General features: G+C 35.7%; 1 protein-coding gene across 1 annotated transcript in view; it reads right to left on the reverse strand.

Annotated features, from left to right (window-relative positions):
• CNTN5 (contactin 5) overlaps window positions 1-18,745 on the reverse strand; it is a 680,315-nt gene that overhangs the window by 156,627 nt on the left and 504,943 nt on the right. The window contains 1 exon segment of the mRNA XM_035542535.2: window positions 8,324-8,426. Coding sequence (XP_035398428.2) covers window positions 8,324-8,426 — 103 coding nt within the window.

Consider the following 18,745-nt stretch of genomic DNA (forward strand, 5'->3'; position numbering starts at 1 on the left):
CTTTGATACAGTCCTCAACATTCTTGCCTCTAAATTGTAGAGATATGGCTTGATGGAAAGAATTGGCTGGATGATAAAACCCAAAGGTTCTAGTCAATGGCTCCATGTCCAAGCAGAAACTAGTGATTTGTGGTGTACCTCAAGTGTCTTTGCTGGGACCAGTACTATTTAGTATCTTCATTACTGACATAGACAGTGGGATTGAGTGAACCTTCAGAAAGTTGCAGATGACAGCGGGCTGAGTGGTGTTAATATGAGTTAATATTTTAGAGGGAAATAAGAGTTATATGTTAGAGGGAAGGGATACCAGATGGACTTAGACAGCCTTGAGAGGTGGGCCCATATGAACATTATGAAGCTCAACAATGCCAACTACATGGTCCTGCATGTGGACTGGGGGCAATTCCCAATATCGGTAGAGTCTGAGTGATTAATGGATTAAGAACAGCCCTGCAGAGGATGATTTGGGGATACTGGTAGATTAAAACTCACATATGAGTTGGCAATGTGTGCTTTCAGCTGAGAAAGCTGATCATATACTGGGCTACCTAAAAAGGCACATGGCCAGAAAGTCAAGATGAGAATTCTCCCCCTCTACTCTGCTCTTGTGGGACCCCATCTGGTGTACTGTATCTAGTTCTGGGTCTGTCAATACAAGAAAGACATGGATCTGTTAGAGTGCATCCAGAGGAGGGACACAAAAAGTCATCGAAGGACTGGAACACCTCTCTTGTGAAGAAGGCTGAAAGAGTTGGGATTGTTCAGCCTGAAGAAAAGAGTTATGGTAGAGTTAAGGTAGACCTTATTTTGCCTAAAGAGGGCTCAAAAGAAGGATGGAGACTTTACAAAGGCCTTTAGTGGTAGGACAAGGGGCAGTGGTTTTCAACTGAAGGAGGATAGATTTAGACTGGATATAAGAAAAAATTTTGAAGATGAGGATAGTAATAAGCTTGAACAGATTGCTCAGAGAAGTTGTTTATGCCCTGTTGCAGGAAGTGTTTAAGGCCAGGTTGGATTGGGCTTTGAGCAACCTCATCTATTGAAAGATGTCCCTACCTATGGCAGGGGTGGGTGGAGAAGATGATCTTTAAGGGTTTCTTCCAACCCAAACCATTTCATGATTCTAGGATTCTATGAATATTCAGCTGCTGTTTTTCACCTTGACCTTTCACTCATCTCAATGACCCTGGGATGCAGCCTAGTACAGTTAGCAGAGATTAACTTCAAGTTTGCTTTAAACTGTGATTAGTGCGTTAAGTTTGTAATTCCTTAGCATAATACCAGGGCTGGAATGGAAGGTGTCATAGTAAGGAGATTTATGTCAGCAAATAATTTGGTCATAAGAATAGAAATTCTCACAGGACCTTTTGTTATACTGGATTGGTGTGAAGAGGTTCACACCAACAGGCTGCTCTCTTCTGCTTCTCTTGACATTTTAAATGCGGAGATGCTTCCTGCTGAGTATGAACCCACAAAGAACACTGTTATCTACAGATAACACATGAATACCAGTTCTGCAACATTCTGGATGAATACAAACAAGGTCATATTGGATTTGTCAAGATCAGACAACAGAAGGATGCAAGTCAGGGAGAAAGATATAAAAGGCCTGGAACACAGTTTTAACTGGTGGACTGAAAGGAAAAGGAATATTTTACAAATATGAATAGCAGAGAGGGTTAAATTTTGTCCTTTGCAATTAAGAAACAACATGCGGCAATACTGCAAGATTCTGTTCACCTATGTTGGAAGACCAGATGAACATGTTAGCCAGAGTACTCTGCAGCCTGGATCTGTGACTCACTACTGTCAGATTATTTTCTGTTCTAATTTTGTGTTCCTGCAAGAAATCATATATATAGTTAAATTTCAAAGAAAAAATGAAAAAAAAAAAAAAGAAAGAAAAGAAAGGAAAGGAAGCAAACACTATAAAACCTTTGACCAAAGATGTACTTCTTGAGTGCCTTTCTTCTTTTCTGAAATTTCTCTCATCCTCATAACACCTTTTGCTAACCAGATCTCACAGAACCATCCTTTTAACATGTGGACTTGCAAAGTCTATCTTTTTACACCTACAAAAAGATATGCAATAGTTAGCCTTCCTTATAGCCATTATTCTATGTCATTTTCTTAATCAGTGACTCAAGCAGAAATAACTTCTGCAGATACTTCATGCAAATGTTTCACGGTTCCAGTCAAATCCACTCCAGCAGATCATATAGATTTTATATCATCACTCTGATCTTTGCTTAGATATTGCATTCAGCTATTCAAACACATTTTGCATTTATGTCTGCATATTGTAAAATCTTCAGTAAGCTTTCTGTACATACTGTATAATGAAAATACTGATAATGACATAAATAATACAATTTTAATTAAAGCATGAAGAACTATTAGAAAAATCAGTTAAAAAGTCAAATCTAGGTGATAAAATTCAACATTCAATGGATTTAAAACTGTGGGATATTTGCAAACCAGAATTTATTCCAAAAGTGAATTATTTCAGGAGAACACTTTACAATATTTCCTGGATTATAATTCACAAAATTTCATTCAGTTTTGTGCCTTAAACATATGTAATTTTACCTCATTTTTGTTTTATCTCTTTTAAAAAGCAAAATTTTAAAATGGACTATCAGCTGAGTTCTTGCAGACCATATTACAGATGAATGTTTATGACTGAGCTATAAAGCTCTTCAAAATAGAGTTTACAATAGAGTTTACAATTAAAGCAACATTGCCTATAACAGCATGAACGATGTTTCTATCATAACAACCTCATCATAACAAATGTAATAAAAAGAAGTCAATATCTCTACTTTATTCTTATCTTTAAGATTATTTTTCAATAAGGACATGGTCTATACATTAGTAAAGTGAACTAAGATAACATTTATAAAGAATATTGACATACTGTGCAGATGTTACTATTGTACAGAAATAGCACAAGCATGAAACACTCTCAAAAATACAGAAAAACAAGTGTATGGGATGAAGAAAAAATGATATCAAGAATGGTTCTCTATTGATTCTTTTGATTAAAATCTCTGTCCGCTGGCCTACATGGTTAAAAAATGGCCATAGTGGAAAAAGGATACATAAATATTTTTTTTCTTTCTTTTGTTACAAACAATCCTTTTGGCTGTCTGTGTGGCCCAGGAAGCCTATTTGAAATGCGAAGATTCAAAACATTGAAAACCTGTAAGTACAGGTATAGCCCATGTCCTCTAATTTATTCTAATAAGAAATAAAGTATGAATACTCATTCAAAATTGGATTTTGGCACTATCATAATACAAAATGTATTTTATTTCCTGGCTGAAGCCAGAAAACCAATGATGTGCGAGGTTTGTATGGAGAACAAAATAGAATGTTTGTATGTTATGTTGCAGGGCCAAATCACAATGAGGAAAAGGTTGAGGAGTGAGGTATATATAAGGTGAGTGCATGGGACACAATTTGACATTAGAAATATCTGTGTGAAAAAAGTGTGTTTAGATGTAAAGTTTAGAAATTCAGTTTATTTGAAACTGAAAACAGAATACAATCTAAGTACAATCTAAAAAAATAAAAAGGAAAAAGAGACACTTTTTTTTTTTTTTTTTCCCTTGAGCTACTTTCCTTTGAGGGCAAGGCTTTTTGATTGTTGAACAGGGGCATAGCATTCAGCTCTTCATGCTAGCTTGGACTATATCATTGTCTGAGCTGTGAAAACCTCTTAATTCTGTGATTTTTCAATTTATTTTATTTTTGTTTTAATAAACACTTTATTTTTAAAAAACGCCATCAACTCTCTATTTTAAGTCCAATGTCAAAATAATAACATTAAAAGTACTTCTGAGATAAATATACTCCAAAGCCAGGAACTGTTAAACTGAAGAATGCTTTGACTGTGGTCACTGCAAGCATGTCATCACTGAACATGTCATGTGGTGAGGACAGATTTTAAAGTCCTTTTAGCTTTCAGCATTATGACTTTCACATCTTTCTAATGGGAAGAAAAATGATGTCATCAGAATTCTTCCTTTTGAGGAAAGAGGAAATGAGAAATGAAAGAATTAACTGGTTCCCTCTGAATGTTCTTGGAGGCAAATTTTGTAATACTTGAGAAAAAGTGCAAATGGCAGCCTGCTGCGACAGAAACCAGAGAAATTGTGTTTCTGGAGCAGGAATACTATGATTTGTGCAAGAGTGTTAGTGGGGAAAATCATGGTCTTTACCACAACCTACACAAAGGATAAGGCCATGATTTGTCTTTCTGATTTACATAATAAGCTTAAGTTAGCATTGGAATGATGGATTTGTTAGAGAACCGGGAGTGTCTGGACTACAAATGAGAATCTTATTAACAATAAGCTCATTATATATTTTCTTCATCAAAAATTTGCTTGTCTTTTTAAATAACAAGATATAGTCCGTGAAAATCGGGTGACTCAATAGCAAATATTAACATACCACTGGTTATGAAAAAAAAACAGTTATGAAAAAAAAAAGTAGTTTTGAATTCTTCCATTCAGTAAGATTTAAAGTAGATCTTTTCTATTATTATTATTATTATTTTAATTTAATCTAACAATACTTAATCTAAATCTTGATCAGGATTTAGCAGTTATATAAATTAAAAATATGTTGTTGTGTCGTTACAAAAAGTTCAAAAAATAGATGTTAATACTTTGTTATTGGAAGAGGGTTTTTTATTTTATTTTTATTAAAAAAAAAAAAAAAAAAAGATCCTCTGCCTTGTTAGGAAAGAAATGAAAATTCAGGTGTTCCTAATTAAAATAACGTAATTGAATCTGTGTGCTACAGATATATATGAAACGTAGACATAATCAAAACACAAGTTTTCTGTGGATATGAGTAATTCTATATATAAAAACAACCTTTCAACAAAAGTGGGATGGCACAAAAACCCAGCACAAAACACTAAATATCACTAAACTGCAAAATGCACACTCATATATAACAGTAAATTTTATTTTGGACTTTTCTGTCTATGTCTTTTCTTATACCTCAACAGTAAATCGTGGATAAATGCAGTGATTTCTTAGCCAATGAGTGATGCTGTATTAGGCAGTATTACCTGTATATAATGTAAATAACATGATTTTGAGATATTTCACTTCTGCATTACTTTGAATTCTTTAGAAACAACAAATATATTTATAAGTGGTATTTGTAACATAATATTTTTACTTGTAATTATAACATATTTCTTGAGTTAGAATAAAATCCTTTTCAGACAATTTCTGTCTGTCAAGAAATTAAGTTGGTTTGGAGACAAAAGCTGCGCAGCTCCAGTTTATTTAATTTCTACAGCCATGGTGACTAGCAATTCTAAATAAACACTATTAATAAATTATTAATCTGTAACCAAAGACTAGGCTTTCTCTGGAATATCTCTGAAATGCCTGGTTCAAGAAATCTTTCTAGAATGGCTGTCATTGTCACAATTACATAGGCAGAAGATAACAGTGCTTGAGAGCAGCTAAATTAAAGCATGAGAAAAACAGCAGCATATTGATTTTGAGACTGCAATAACTATAATTTTAATTACAATAAGAATTCAAAACTCCAAATTTCAGAAAGATAAATAAAAATTAAATTAGCTGCTGATTCAATTTGGTAATGAATACCCCTGGCAGGAGAACCAGAAAATATCTGTACAAGCTATCGGGAATAACAGATGCAGATGGAAGTGAAAGCAATAAAAATGAGCAAGGAATCTGATGCATTTCCACCTTCCACCTCAGCCTCCAGGTTTCAAATGAGGCCTGAAACGCCATTCATGTAATTATGACCATATCAGGTTGAAAGCAATTTCAATTCAGCTGGCTTGATTAATGGCTGCAAAAAGAAGATAAGGAGTATGTATGGTAAAAGTAGTTGCTTGTAATAGCAGCAAATGAGGTCAGCTTATTGGATAACCTAAAATTCTCTGATGGATCAGGTGTTTTTGTTTTGTTTTGTTTTGTTGTTAAAGGTTAGCTCCAAATATGAACCTAGAAATATGCTGATTGAAGCTTTTCCTGTCAACTGTCACCTTTATTTTGTGGCAGTTTGAATAGTGACTGACTCTTTGAGAGAGTTTACTAAATCTTGAGGTGCTGGTGATGGAAAATATTAATAGCTACTTTTCTTGTCTGTCAGCAGTCATTGTGAAGGACAACAGTTGGCTTTCCTCCTCTTTGTTGGAAAGTGACAGTTGAGGAGGAATCTGCCTGCAACTGTACTTCCAACAAGAGGGGGAAAAAACCAACATGTTGGTTACTGCTCCAGCCGTAGCCAGGAGTCTCAAAGGGCCTTGTTGCCAATACTGACCTGGCAGAAAACTAGTTAGCATTGCTGACAGGAGAGAGTCTGGAGCCACCTGCTTCTACAGAGCAGCTGTCTTCCTCACTTATTTTAGCATCTCAGCTAATCTCTCCTTTTATTGGTTTCAAATATCTCTTTGCTTCTCTTAAAACATAAGACCCTACACAAGTTCTCCCCTTGTATTTGCTTTCTCAACTACTACTAACATTTATGTAGAGCATGAATTTGCAAAAAAACACTACTGTCACTGCCCGATGGCCCCCTGCATGTAGGCTACGGTTTCCTACATTTTGTTTGGACTGATTGAGCTATAGCCTGTGTCTCCTTCAGTGTCAGTGGGTCTAAATAGATATAATTTTTTATTTTTTATTTTTTAAAGAATTCTCTGTAATTGTTTATGAATACTTTCTGCTGACCTGGTCATTGAGATTACCTGGATGTTGGTCACATAATTTTGGTTTGTCAGGAGAAACAGGCAAGAAGGGAAGCAAGTTAAAGATAAAACTCATCCAGGTAGTAAATAGGAACTATTAAGGGAAAAACCTGAACCAAAAAGGAAAAAAAATAAAATAAAAAAAGAAAGAAAAGAAAAAAAAAAGAAAGAACAGTGACTATAAATACATATATATATATTTTTTTCTTCTCCACTCTCAAGTCGTGAAGACAGGTTTTGACAGGTTGGTCTGGAAAATCAGGCTTTCTGAGCAAGGTGGAGTGGTGATCCCCAGGAAAATGGTGTATTGCTTTAAAATTCCTTTCTTCTGAAGCTTTGTTCCTACTTAGGTAAGTAAGAAAGAAGACTTGAAGGATACAGTACCCATACCATGGGGCAGTATCCCATGCCCTAGAATAACCGAGTTGTGAAATTTCACTACTAATTTTACAAAGCCAAAACTTCCCGCTGTTTCTTAATCCAAGCCAGCCTGTGAGGAACCTGTATGTGCCCTAATAAGCTAAGAACTAGAAAACCAAGCAGGATAAATGATACTGAGCAGTATGACTAGGGGGAAAAATGAACAAAAGGAACACCATTATAAAAAGAAATAGAAAGGAATTCAATACAGTGAGATTTCTTTCAACATAAACACATCACAGAATTTTATGATATATATACTTTTAAAAATATACTTCTTGTATTTGTTTATATATCTGTAATGAAATGTCAGTGATGGAACACCTTTTTTAAGCTACATACATATAAAGAGGCAAAAACGAACTCTCTGAATCAACAGAATTGCTATTTATTTCTGACTGTACACTACCCTTGCCACACTTACTCTTTACAATGATAATAATACTAACTTCCACAAAAAAATCAAGATGTTATCAGTTCCATTTTATATTCTGTGATCTGAATAGTATACGGGGATCATTTCACTCCTTAGTTAATTTGTATGAAACAGCAAAGAAGTATTTCTAAAACCTTTCTGTCCCTAAACTCATTCATCAATAAACATATGAAAAAAAACACTTGACATGAATATGAAACACCTGTTCTCTAGTAGTGCTATTAGGTCAGGTGGAAATTAGAGAAATGCCAGTTCCACAGAGTGTGCTAGAATATATTTAGACCTTTGTGCTCTTATCTTCATAGTATATCTTCAAAAATAATGCAGTTGGAAAAAAAAAAAAAAAAAAAAAAAGCTACTCATCCTATTTATTCTCCAACTATGATATTTTGGCAGACAAAAATGGAATTTACTGATTAAAAATTATCACAGTTAATAAATAGGTGAATGTGATAAAATTTTCAATGTAAAAACTTTTTTTTTTTTGTTTGTGAGAACACTACTTTTCATTTTGACAGTCTTTCAACTTAACTGAATTGCTGTTCACATAAATGGTTGGGCAGGGAATTCTTAAGTGGCTACTTAGTCAATTGGTTACTTTGAGTGTACAGTAAGGGCTGTCTGTGAAAACGAAATCCAGCAAAATAATGAAGCCACAAATTAGGCATGTCACATCTTAAACAATGATGTCTAATTATAAAAGAATCTGGACTTACTTGCCAAGCGCAAAACACTCCATCTTAACGGTAGTTCCCTTTGCTGCTGTAACTGTGTAAGGAAAATGGACTTCAATTTTTGGTTCATATTCCCCCATCACACCTGGAAAATAAGGAATGTTTAAAATATGAAATATCACCACTTTTCCATATATGAGATTATCACAGAACAAACCCTGTGGATTGCTTTTTAAACCTGCCCGGCAGTAAAGCTAGTAATTGATGGAGATAGCCTCAGTTCACCTGATTTGCTCTACTCAGATCTAGTACATATTTTAAAATGCTCTTCAGGACTACCAGCAGCACTACAGCAAGTTTAAGAAAAAAAATATTTCTCAAGCACAGGTTCATATTTATGTTTTGAAAGATTTAAGAAGGATGAGAATTTTCCTAGACCAAAGATTTATTTATCAGTGCAGTGACAATTATAACAAAGAAATATACATATATGTTCTGTTCAACTGAGGACCTTCCAAGATCAGCAAGAAAAACTCAGCAAAGTAAAAGCATTCATGTGCGCAGACGCAAATACAGATATGTAGAAACACATAAAGTTCAATTATTTAGTCATTTAATTTTCAACGGTCCTTTTAATATGGAAAATGATTAATTTAATCAAGACAACATGTTTGGTACACAATGAGAAAAACATTCAGGGATGTGGAAAATATAAACATTGCCATCAACAGAGTTATGAAGAATTTGCTGTGGAGTGATTGACAGTTTGGAGAACTGCAAGAGTTTAGAAAATTAGAAATGAGCGGGGGAAGGAGACAGGTTATGTAAGGTGAGATGAGAAGGTTTTTATTTGATGTGTCTTAGAGAGAAGAAATATCATGGTGTGAATGGAAGGAAAAGAATATATGATGCCAACAACTCTGTTCTGTCAGACAGGATGGGCTGCTGGGGTAAGCGATACTCAGCAGCTATATTAAAGAAAGTGTGTATTATTCAGATTTTTGGATGAGGAAAAATGGATAGAATCTGAGCTGTGGATACACTGGCAGCAAGACAAATCTAGTCTAAATCTATAAAAATCAGTCAAGATTCTCCAAATAATTCCAGAGCCAGCGACTAAGACTTAAAGAGAAAAAGAAAGGAGAAGAGATATCTTTTGCAAGAGAAAATAAAGAAGCATAAGCAGGAACATGGAAGTAAGGGAATATAAGATTTACAGCTGAGAGAACATCAGCATGCAGAGACAGAAAGAAAATCAACCTACAAACTGTGAGAATAAAAAAACATATATGTAAAATGCTGAATGGTAAACAGCTTTGCCTTCTTTTCATAGAAAAAATAAAATGTTTATTTCGGGGTGAGAATGCATATACATCTAAACATGCATGTCTTTAGGGGCTAAAGCTTAGTTAGAAAACCTAAATGTGTCAAATCAAAAGAACGTTATTCAGTGAATAATGTGTCTGTAAGTAACAGTAGATTTCTTTAAAAAAAATCATAACTATGCAAGTATTACATATGCTAACAATTGTAATAATTGCGACGTATTTTTCCTCAAAATCATGGCCAAATCAATGTTTTGACAGTGTTTCATGAACTCATTGAGAAATACTGACTGAAATACTGACCCTTGAATGAAAAGGCACATTCTGAAACAGTTCTGTCATTTGAGCTTAAAAGGTTTTGCTTTTTTCTTTTGTAGAAAAAAATAAAAAAAATAATCTTTGTGTTCTGGGTATTCAAATAGAGTCAGGACATCACCCGAATTTAGTCAATTAACATTTTCCCTAGCCTAAACTGAAATCATTCCTAGCCTAATCTGTCATAAAAGAATGTCCCCACTGGCTCATACTGTGTTGATAAATTTCATAATTTAATTATGCTCCTTGTGACTTCTTTTACTGTTTCCTGACTTTGTGTGTATGAGTACACTTATGAATACCAGTTTCTGATTCATCTGAGTCATTCGTGAATTTATAAGACATTTGTCATATTCCCTGTTAGTTGTGTCTTTTACAGACTGAAAAATCCTAGATTATTAATCCTTCCTCACATAGAAACTTTGGTAAACTTGAGATCATTCCTAGTGACTGTGTTATGCCGTTTCAAATTACCTGCCACTTTGAGATGGGAGGTGAAAACAACATGCCAATATGGAAACTGTGGATCTTTATATCACAGATTTTTCTTGTTTTGTTTGTTGTATTAAAACAAGTCCAGAGGAGGGCCACGAAGATGATTAGGGAGCTGGAGCACCTCTCCCATAAAGACAAGCTGAGGGAATTGGGGTTGTTCAGCCTGGAGAAGAGAAGGCTTCGGGGAGACCTTACAGTGGACTTCCAGTATCTAAAAGGGGACTACAAGAAAGCAGGAGAGGGACTCTGTCAGGGATTGTAGAGATCGGACAAAGACTAATGGTTTTAAACTAAAAGAGGGTAGATTTAAATTAGATAAAGAAAGAAATTATTTACTGTGGGGGTGATGAGGCCCTGTCACAGATTGCCCAGAGAAGCTGTGGATGCCCCATCCCTTGGAAGCATTCAAGGCCAGGTTGAATGGGGCTTTGGGCAACCTGGTCTAGTGGGAGGTGTCCCTGTCCATGGCAGGGGGCTTATAATTAGGTGACTTTTAAGGTCTTTTCCAACACAAACCATTAGCTGATTCTCCTATTCACTGATTCATACTGTCCCTGATTCTTCAGAAATGTTGTACAGAAACTGAGGTTGTATACTAATCTCCCTCTTTAAAAGCCATGTTCATGGTATATGGATATATGGTAAGATTACTGTATGGTTATGGGATACACAGGATCATACCTACTGGTATTATTTAACATCTTTGTTGGTGACATGAACAGTTGTATTGTGTGCACCCTCAGCACATTTGTCAATGACACCCAGCTGAGCAGCATGGTCATGTGCTGGAGGTAAGAGGTGCCATCCAGAGGAACCCAGATAGGCTTGAGTGGTGGGCTCATGACAGCTTCATGAGGTTCAACAAGGCCAAGTGCAAGGTCCTGCACCTGGGTCAGTGGAATCCCAAGCACAAACACAGCCTGGGTGATGAGTGGATTGACAGAAGACCTGAGGAGAAGGACGTGGGGGAGGAGAAGGACTGTTGGTGGATGAGAAGCTCAACAAGAGCTGGCAATGTACACTTGCAACACAATAAGCCAACCGTATCCTGGGCTGCTTCAAAAGAAGCACGGCTAGCATGTCAAGGAGCATCTCCATTCTTATGAGATTCCACACTGAGTATTGCATTGAGTTCCGGGGCCCTCAATATAAGAAAGACACTGATCTGTTTGAGTGGGTCCAGAGGGGGCCACAAACATGATCAGAGGGCTGGAGCACCTCTGTTATGAAGAAAAGCTGAGAAACTTGGGTTCATTTAGCCTAAAAAAAAAAGAAGGCTCTGGGGAAACAGCAGCTTTCCATTACTTAAAGGGAGCCTACAGGAAAGGTGTGGAGAGACTCTTTGTCAGGGAGTGTAGTCATTGGTCAAGAGGAAACAGTTTTAAACTAAAAGAGGGTTGGTTTAGGTTGGGTATAAGGAAGGAATTCTTCACTCAGGGGGTGGTGAGGCAGTGGAACAGGTTGCCTAGGGAAGCAGTGGATGCACCATCCCTGGAATTGTTCAAGGCCAGATTGGCTGGGGCTTTGAGCAACCTGGTCTAGTGGGAGGTGTTCCTGTCTATGGCAGGGGGGTTGGAAGTACATGATCTTTAAACTCTCTTCCAACTCAAACCGTTCTATGATTCTATGATTCTACTAATTGCACTTTTAATGTATTTTCTGTCAAAACATTTCCTATAAAATTCAGGCTCCCTTACTCCTTGGATACTTCTAAAGTCCTATTTAAAAAAAATACATTTTATTTCATAGAATCATAGAGTTTCTACCTGTCCATCCTCTAAATTTGATGCCAAGCGAAGGAAAATGGTATATCCTGGTTCCTTTAAAACTACTGTATGTGTTTAGTCATGGTGATTTATTATTATTTGTCTATATTTCATGTAAAATTTCCTCTGTTGAAATTTCAGTTATGGGAACCTCAAGTTCTCTTGTAAACACTGCTGAAAATAATTCATTTAGCTCAAATAATATAGCATTATACTCTTTTTAAGGAGTATCCTCAGTTCCCTTTAAGCCTCTGCCACTCTGCCAACTGTTAACTGTACAGACTCACTCAGATGTTTTCTGCTTTGATGATTTTTTTTAAACTGCTTTAGTGTAAGACTGTTCCTAAAAATAATTTTGTTAAATTGTCACATGCTATTAAATATTTGCCTTTTTTATTCCTGAAAAATGCATCTTAAAATAGAATTAAATTATTCATGCCCTTAAAATAATATAGTACTTATGAACACATCTAAAGGACAGTATTATGTTTCAGTTCTTATGTTTTTAACTTAACTCCCTTTAGTAAGTACAATCTATACAACTATTGAATGCTCTTTGCAAGTCATGTCATCATTTCATATTCCTAATGAAATGATCTGCTAATATTTTGTACTACATGCTGTTCTTCTGGGTTATTGTTACATTAGCAAGCAACATGCCTGCAGCAACTGGCAAAAGAATGCAGAAAAATTACAAAGTGATTGCTTGGTGTCCCCATGTTATCAATGCTCCTTGCGAAAATTAGGAAACAAAAGTCTATTATTGCAAAGGGATATTTTTCATCCTTATAACTTATGATCTTTGAGACCAAGGAGGCCATTACATTTGCATAGACTTTAAGGGAATAATCAAGGCCTTACCTTCCCATGTTACATTATAATTGCTTTGCTATGACTGGTGTACCTCCAGGCTCTTTAACTTTCCCAATTTCTGTTTTGGTCACTATCAGTCAGTAACAGTAAAATAATCCTCATGTGCTTTTTCTCAGGATTTTTGTTCATTTGCATCAGGTGCTAAAAGGAACCTGAACTTTCAAGAAATATTGAGGGCTTGAGCTATGTGCATTAGAATCAATCTCTCAGATGTATGCATGACTCTCTTTCAATATTTGGTTAAGGCCATAAAAAATTCCCTCAGACATTTTTTATTTCCATTTATCAAGCATGAAATACAGCAATAAATAAAATTGATCAACAGAATAAAAACTTAATATACGATTTTCAAAGTCCTAACAAATCACAGAGATCACATGATCTGAGCACAACAGAGGAACAAGGAGCTCTTCTCATGCTCCCATGTCTGCCTTCCCATGAAAACACCTCTTTTGTGAAAATCTTCCACCTCTTGCCTTCCTAGAAGTGTCCTCAGTGATTCAGTCTTCCTTAGACTTCCTTAGATAGTTTACAAGTACATCTTATCCCTGGCCTTCATTTGGAGACAAGTCATCTTCCCTGGCATTTCCCAGTCTCCAGGTTTCTGCCTTGTCAGTGTGCATGGGAATGAGAGCACTCTATATTGCTCTCCAGCCAGGGTCTTTCCTGGCCCAATGAGGTTGGACTGAAACACTAATGATCTTTCTATTATATCTACAATTACTGAAAAGACACCAATTTAAACAACTGAACATATCCCTGTACTAAGCACAGTTTGATCTTGCTAAAATGAATGGTATGTAAGTCACACAGGCAGAAATGGAGCTTAATATTTATAGAAGAGATGACTTCCCTATTCCCTCTTTCAGATATGTTTTACAATGATGCAATTATCACAGAGTAATTATTAATTATTCTCCAACTAATACAAGGAAAATGTGAAAAAAAAAAAAAAAATAAATAAATAAATCAAGTTTATTTTTAACAAGTTGTTCTGGCTTAGCTGCAAATCTATGACTTGAGTTTAAGCATCTTCTACCCAAAGCATCCTATGAACCCTTGGATACACTGTTGTCTGCATCAAAAAAATAGAGATGACATAATTCATTAAATCACAGTAATGTGATAAACATTGATTGTGAGGTGTTCACATACCACACGAATAGTTGTAACAGAATTGCAAACATTTACAGACATTACTACAGCTAAAACTGTTTACATTATTCCCTGTGGGCCATTTAATGGAAATGGAGAAAGGAATAAAGTAGCAAGATGAGTTTCTCATTGTTAGTCCTTTCTATAGCTAAGCACAACTGAATGACCTACGGACAGGACATCAGTCATTACCATTTTAAAAAGGACTGCTCTGCCTCTTCTTTTTGTCTGCCCATCCATGACTTAGAAGCTTAAATGAAGAGTGCAGAAAAATTGTGAGTCTATAACTGTATCCACACCAATACACTTTTTGTCTTCATGGGGAAAAAAAAAATCAAACTGCTGAGAAATCATCACATCACCTTACCTCAGATGTGTAGAGGCTAATGCTTCTATTCCATTAATCTTCCAGGTCCTAACTACACTCTTGAAACTCCCAGAGCATAAGCTTCTATAATGGCCCCTTAAATGCTTTCAGCTAAAATGATTTGGGCTTGTTTCAAACTCCTTAAGTAATAGCTCTTTAACTTACTTCAGAAACTTATTTTGAATGGACCAGGTTACAGGGGACACTTGAATAAATGGCTTATAAACTTTTAAGGTGGTAGCTAGAAAAGAATGTAAGAATATAATGTCATCAGAGTGTTAGGGAGAAAATGAAACCCAAAGAACTCCTATACTCAGGAGAAAGCACAGATTTATACTTACCGTTATTTACTAGCAAAAGATACAAACTCCATAACTCAGTGGTTAAGAGTATTTGCCTGAGAGGTTTGGGTGAGGTTCCTGATCTTAGTCAAATGGTGTAGGAATGTTAATCTGTGTCTCTTACAGTTGAAATAGTACTTTAATCACAAAACTGTTGCTATTCTTACTTGTTTGGGTGTTCCTGGCAATTTCTGGTAAACTTCCTGAGGAATCCCTAAGAATTTTCTAATAACTTTACAGGTCAGAAGATGTGTTTCTCAACACATTGTAATTCCTATATATTGGGTGAATCTTTATCCAAAACCAAGAAGGTTTTGGCTAAGAAACTGCTGCAGCAATGCTCAGGTATGATTTCTTGTCCTATCAATAATCTCCTATTAATAATGTGATGCAAACTAGGGTTGTCCATTGTCGTCTTTTGTTGACAAAGGAATATTTAGCAATTTCCCCGAAGATCTGTACTTTTAAATGTCTCCATATATTTATTTGGGAAAGAAGGCTTTGAATACGGTCATTTACAATGACAATAAAATCATAGTATAAAATGAATTAATTCAAATATAATGATGATACCCATCATTACATCCTGACTGCGGTAGAATTTTTCAGCGCATTGTGAAGAATTTATTGACTCACCTACCATTGATCTTATTCTATATACTGCACCTGCAGTAAACCTCTAAAAATTTACTGTGGGAATGATTGTTTTATGATAATTATCCACAATATTCGTTCCACTTAGAGATCTTTTTTGATCTCTTTTGAAAAGTCGTAAAAATTTTCATGTGAAATTCTGTTCTGCAATGCACTAAACACTAATGTACCTACAATGTTTCCATACATTACTCCAAGAGAACTTCCCAACAGATATCACAGGATAGAAAGAAGCCTTTATTAGAATCTGTCCAAATAGCAAAGGAAGTTCAGTAACTCAGCTTCTGGGATTTAGTAATTCAGTCTACAATTGGGAGCTAAGATGTTTATATATATCTAATTATGGAGGTATATACATAGAAGAAGATCACATTTAATGAAAAAAAATGTTTAACTAAAGCTTAAACAAAACTTTACTATTCCCACTTTAAAGTCTTTACAGTCCGTTTCAATTCTCCAGCAGCTACCCTCTGAACTCTGTCTAGAAAGCCCTTTCCAGAAATAAGATTCCCGATTGTTCAGCCTGGAAAAGAGGAGGCTCGGGGGTGTCTTATCACACTCTACAGGTACCTTAAAGTAGGCTGTAGTGAGGTGGGGGTTGGTCTATTCTCCCACGTGCCTGGTGACAGGATGAGGGGAAATAGGCTAAAGTTGCGCCAGGGGAGGTTTAGGTTGGATATTAGGAAGAACTTCTTTACTGAAAGCGTTGGTAGGCATTGGAATAGGCTGCCCAGGGAAGTGGTTGAGTCACCATCACTGGAGGTCTTTAAAAGACATTTAGATGTAGCGCTTAGTGATATGGTATAGTGGAGGACTTGTTAGTGTTACGTCAGAGGTTGGACTAGGTGATCTTGGAGGTCTCTTCCAACCTAGATAATTCTGTGATTCTCTGATTCTGTGATCATGAAACACTTTTAAAAATTAGTTATTTTACTCATGTGTCATACATATATCAGAGATTTCTCTCTCTCTTAAAGAGAGAATACAACTAAGAACACCTTATTTTCAATTACAAGTGGATGTGTTATGACTAAAAGAAAGGACACTGAAGCCAGCGGGAAGCAAGGACACTAAGGACACAAAATCAATGAGGTAAACACAGAATAAGCACTGAGGGGAGTAGCGATACTTTTTCCAGTTCCAAACAAAAGGCCAAAGTTTCTAATTTACAGCTTAGGCTGGGGAGATTTCTACTTATGTGCGTTTGAAAAATCAAGCACTAACAATGACCAAGACGGTTGTCTTTTCTTTCTTCTCCTCTGTTTAGGAAAGTCTTTATTAAGTCAAAACTTAGACTTCAACCCATCAAATTTCTTATGTATATGTAACATAGCATCTAAGCTCTCCTGCTAAACCCAGCACAGTTGGAGCTGGATGAAATCAAACTTCGTCCTCTGAACATTCAGAGATGAGGGAGGGCATCTTGTATACAACATTCCCCTACAAAGATTTGTGCATATGTAGATGTATGAAAACTTGAAAACCTGAACATTTCCATTGGCCATGTGTAAGAATAATATTTCTTAGCAGCCACACACACCAAGAAATAACAGGACTCCATTCCACTAGACAATGTGTTTTCTTGCATGAGTCCTAAGAATGGAAGTCAACAGGAAGCCAAAAGTATCACTGCTATTTTTCTGTTCCATTTCATTTTTATCAGGGAGGAGACTGTGCTGAACTTGGCATAAGAAATAAGTTGTTGATTTTTAAATTTTTTTTTTTCCCCCAGACATCTCTGGCCAATATTTATTTTTCCTTCTTTCCGATTGCCTGCTATTCACAGAGTCACAGAATCACAGAGTCACAGAATCATCTAGGTTGGAAGAGACCTCCAAGGTCACCTAGTCCAACCTCTGACCTAACACTAACAAGTCCTCCGCTATACCGTATCACTAAGCTCTACATCTAAATGTCTTTTAAAGACCTCCAGGGATGGTGACTCAACCACTTCCCATTCATCCAGGTCAGTCTCACAAAATCTATTCACAAAAATTTGCAACTATTAAGATTATTTTTGCTATCAATTTGCACAAATTTTAATTTAGTCACCATTAATTAAAACATTGCCCACACACTTCTGAATGAAATCTTAAAAACTACAGTTCCATGTAACATCATTCCTAATCCTGAGTTGAATTGAGAGGAACATTTATTTCTCCAGTTCATTTATTTTATGCTTCTGACTGTACTATGCATTTGGATCAGTTAACTCTTTCATTTATGTAATAGTTTCATAAATCATCAGGAGGAGAAGCAAAACAAAGCTACATGACTGCAGAAAGCATGCAAGATGGTACAAGTCTAGAATCTTAAATTACATTAGCTAATTAAAAACAACAACTTCATTTCCAGCAGACAAAATTTCTATAAAGTAGTGGGAAAACTTAGCAATTAAAACTCCTTGAATGAAGTTACCATAACAGAGCTCAAAGAAAACTAAACACAAAGCAAACTTTTTCACAATATAAGAGTTTTTGTTCTGCATTGAACACTGGGACCTAATCTTTTCCCCTGTTGCTCTTGAGATGTTCTCTTGGTTTCAGCACATTTATATCGTCAAAAGACGATCCCAGCATATTTTCTCTCTGCTTTTTTTAGACCAAATCTTTTGCAAAGAGAATCTTTGAACTTCTGCGTTTCTTTGATAATGTGATTGAGCCATGGTACAATCAATATAAAACTTTGAAAAGGGTTATAAAATTTCCTCCCTACTTACAGATTTTCACTTATAGTTTTAGGTGGAAGGACCACTGGGGTTGGCTGTAATAAACGTGAACTCTGAATGGAAAGACATAATTCCCTTATGCTACTATATGTATGTCCTTGTTTTCTTTTCTTTTCCTTTTTTTTTTTTTTTTTTTAAAATGCTATGACTTCCTTCCTATTATTTTTGGCAACCTTGCAGCAGGATCTAGGTACAAGAACCAGAATGAAACAGATAAGAATGTTTCTTCAAAATGCTTGTATCCCATGAAGTATATGTAAATATATTTTTCATTAGAGAAAAACAGAGATTGTGTGAAGTCTTTTATTTTCAGTTACACAATGACTCACCATAAAAATAACTCACTACAATTTTAGGGGAGAAACATGTTCACTACAGGAGTAGTGAACAGGTTATTTTACCAACCTTCCCCTGGAAAGGGGGAGTATACAATTTCCATTTTATA

Source organism: Cygnus atratus, chromosome 1 (assembly GCF_013377495.2).
Source record: "Cygnus atratus isolate AKBS03 ecotype Queensland, Australia chromosome 1, CAtr_DNAZoo_HiC_assembly, whole genome shotgun sequence".
Classification (NCBI taxonomy): Eukaryota; Metazoa; Chordata; class Aves; order Anseriformes; family Anatidae; genus Cygnus; species Cygnus atratus.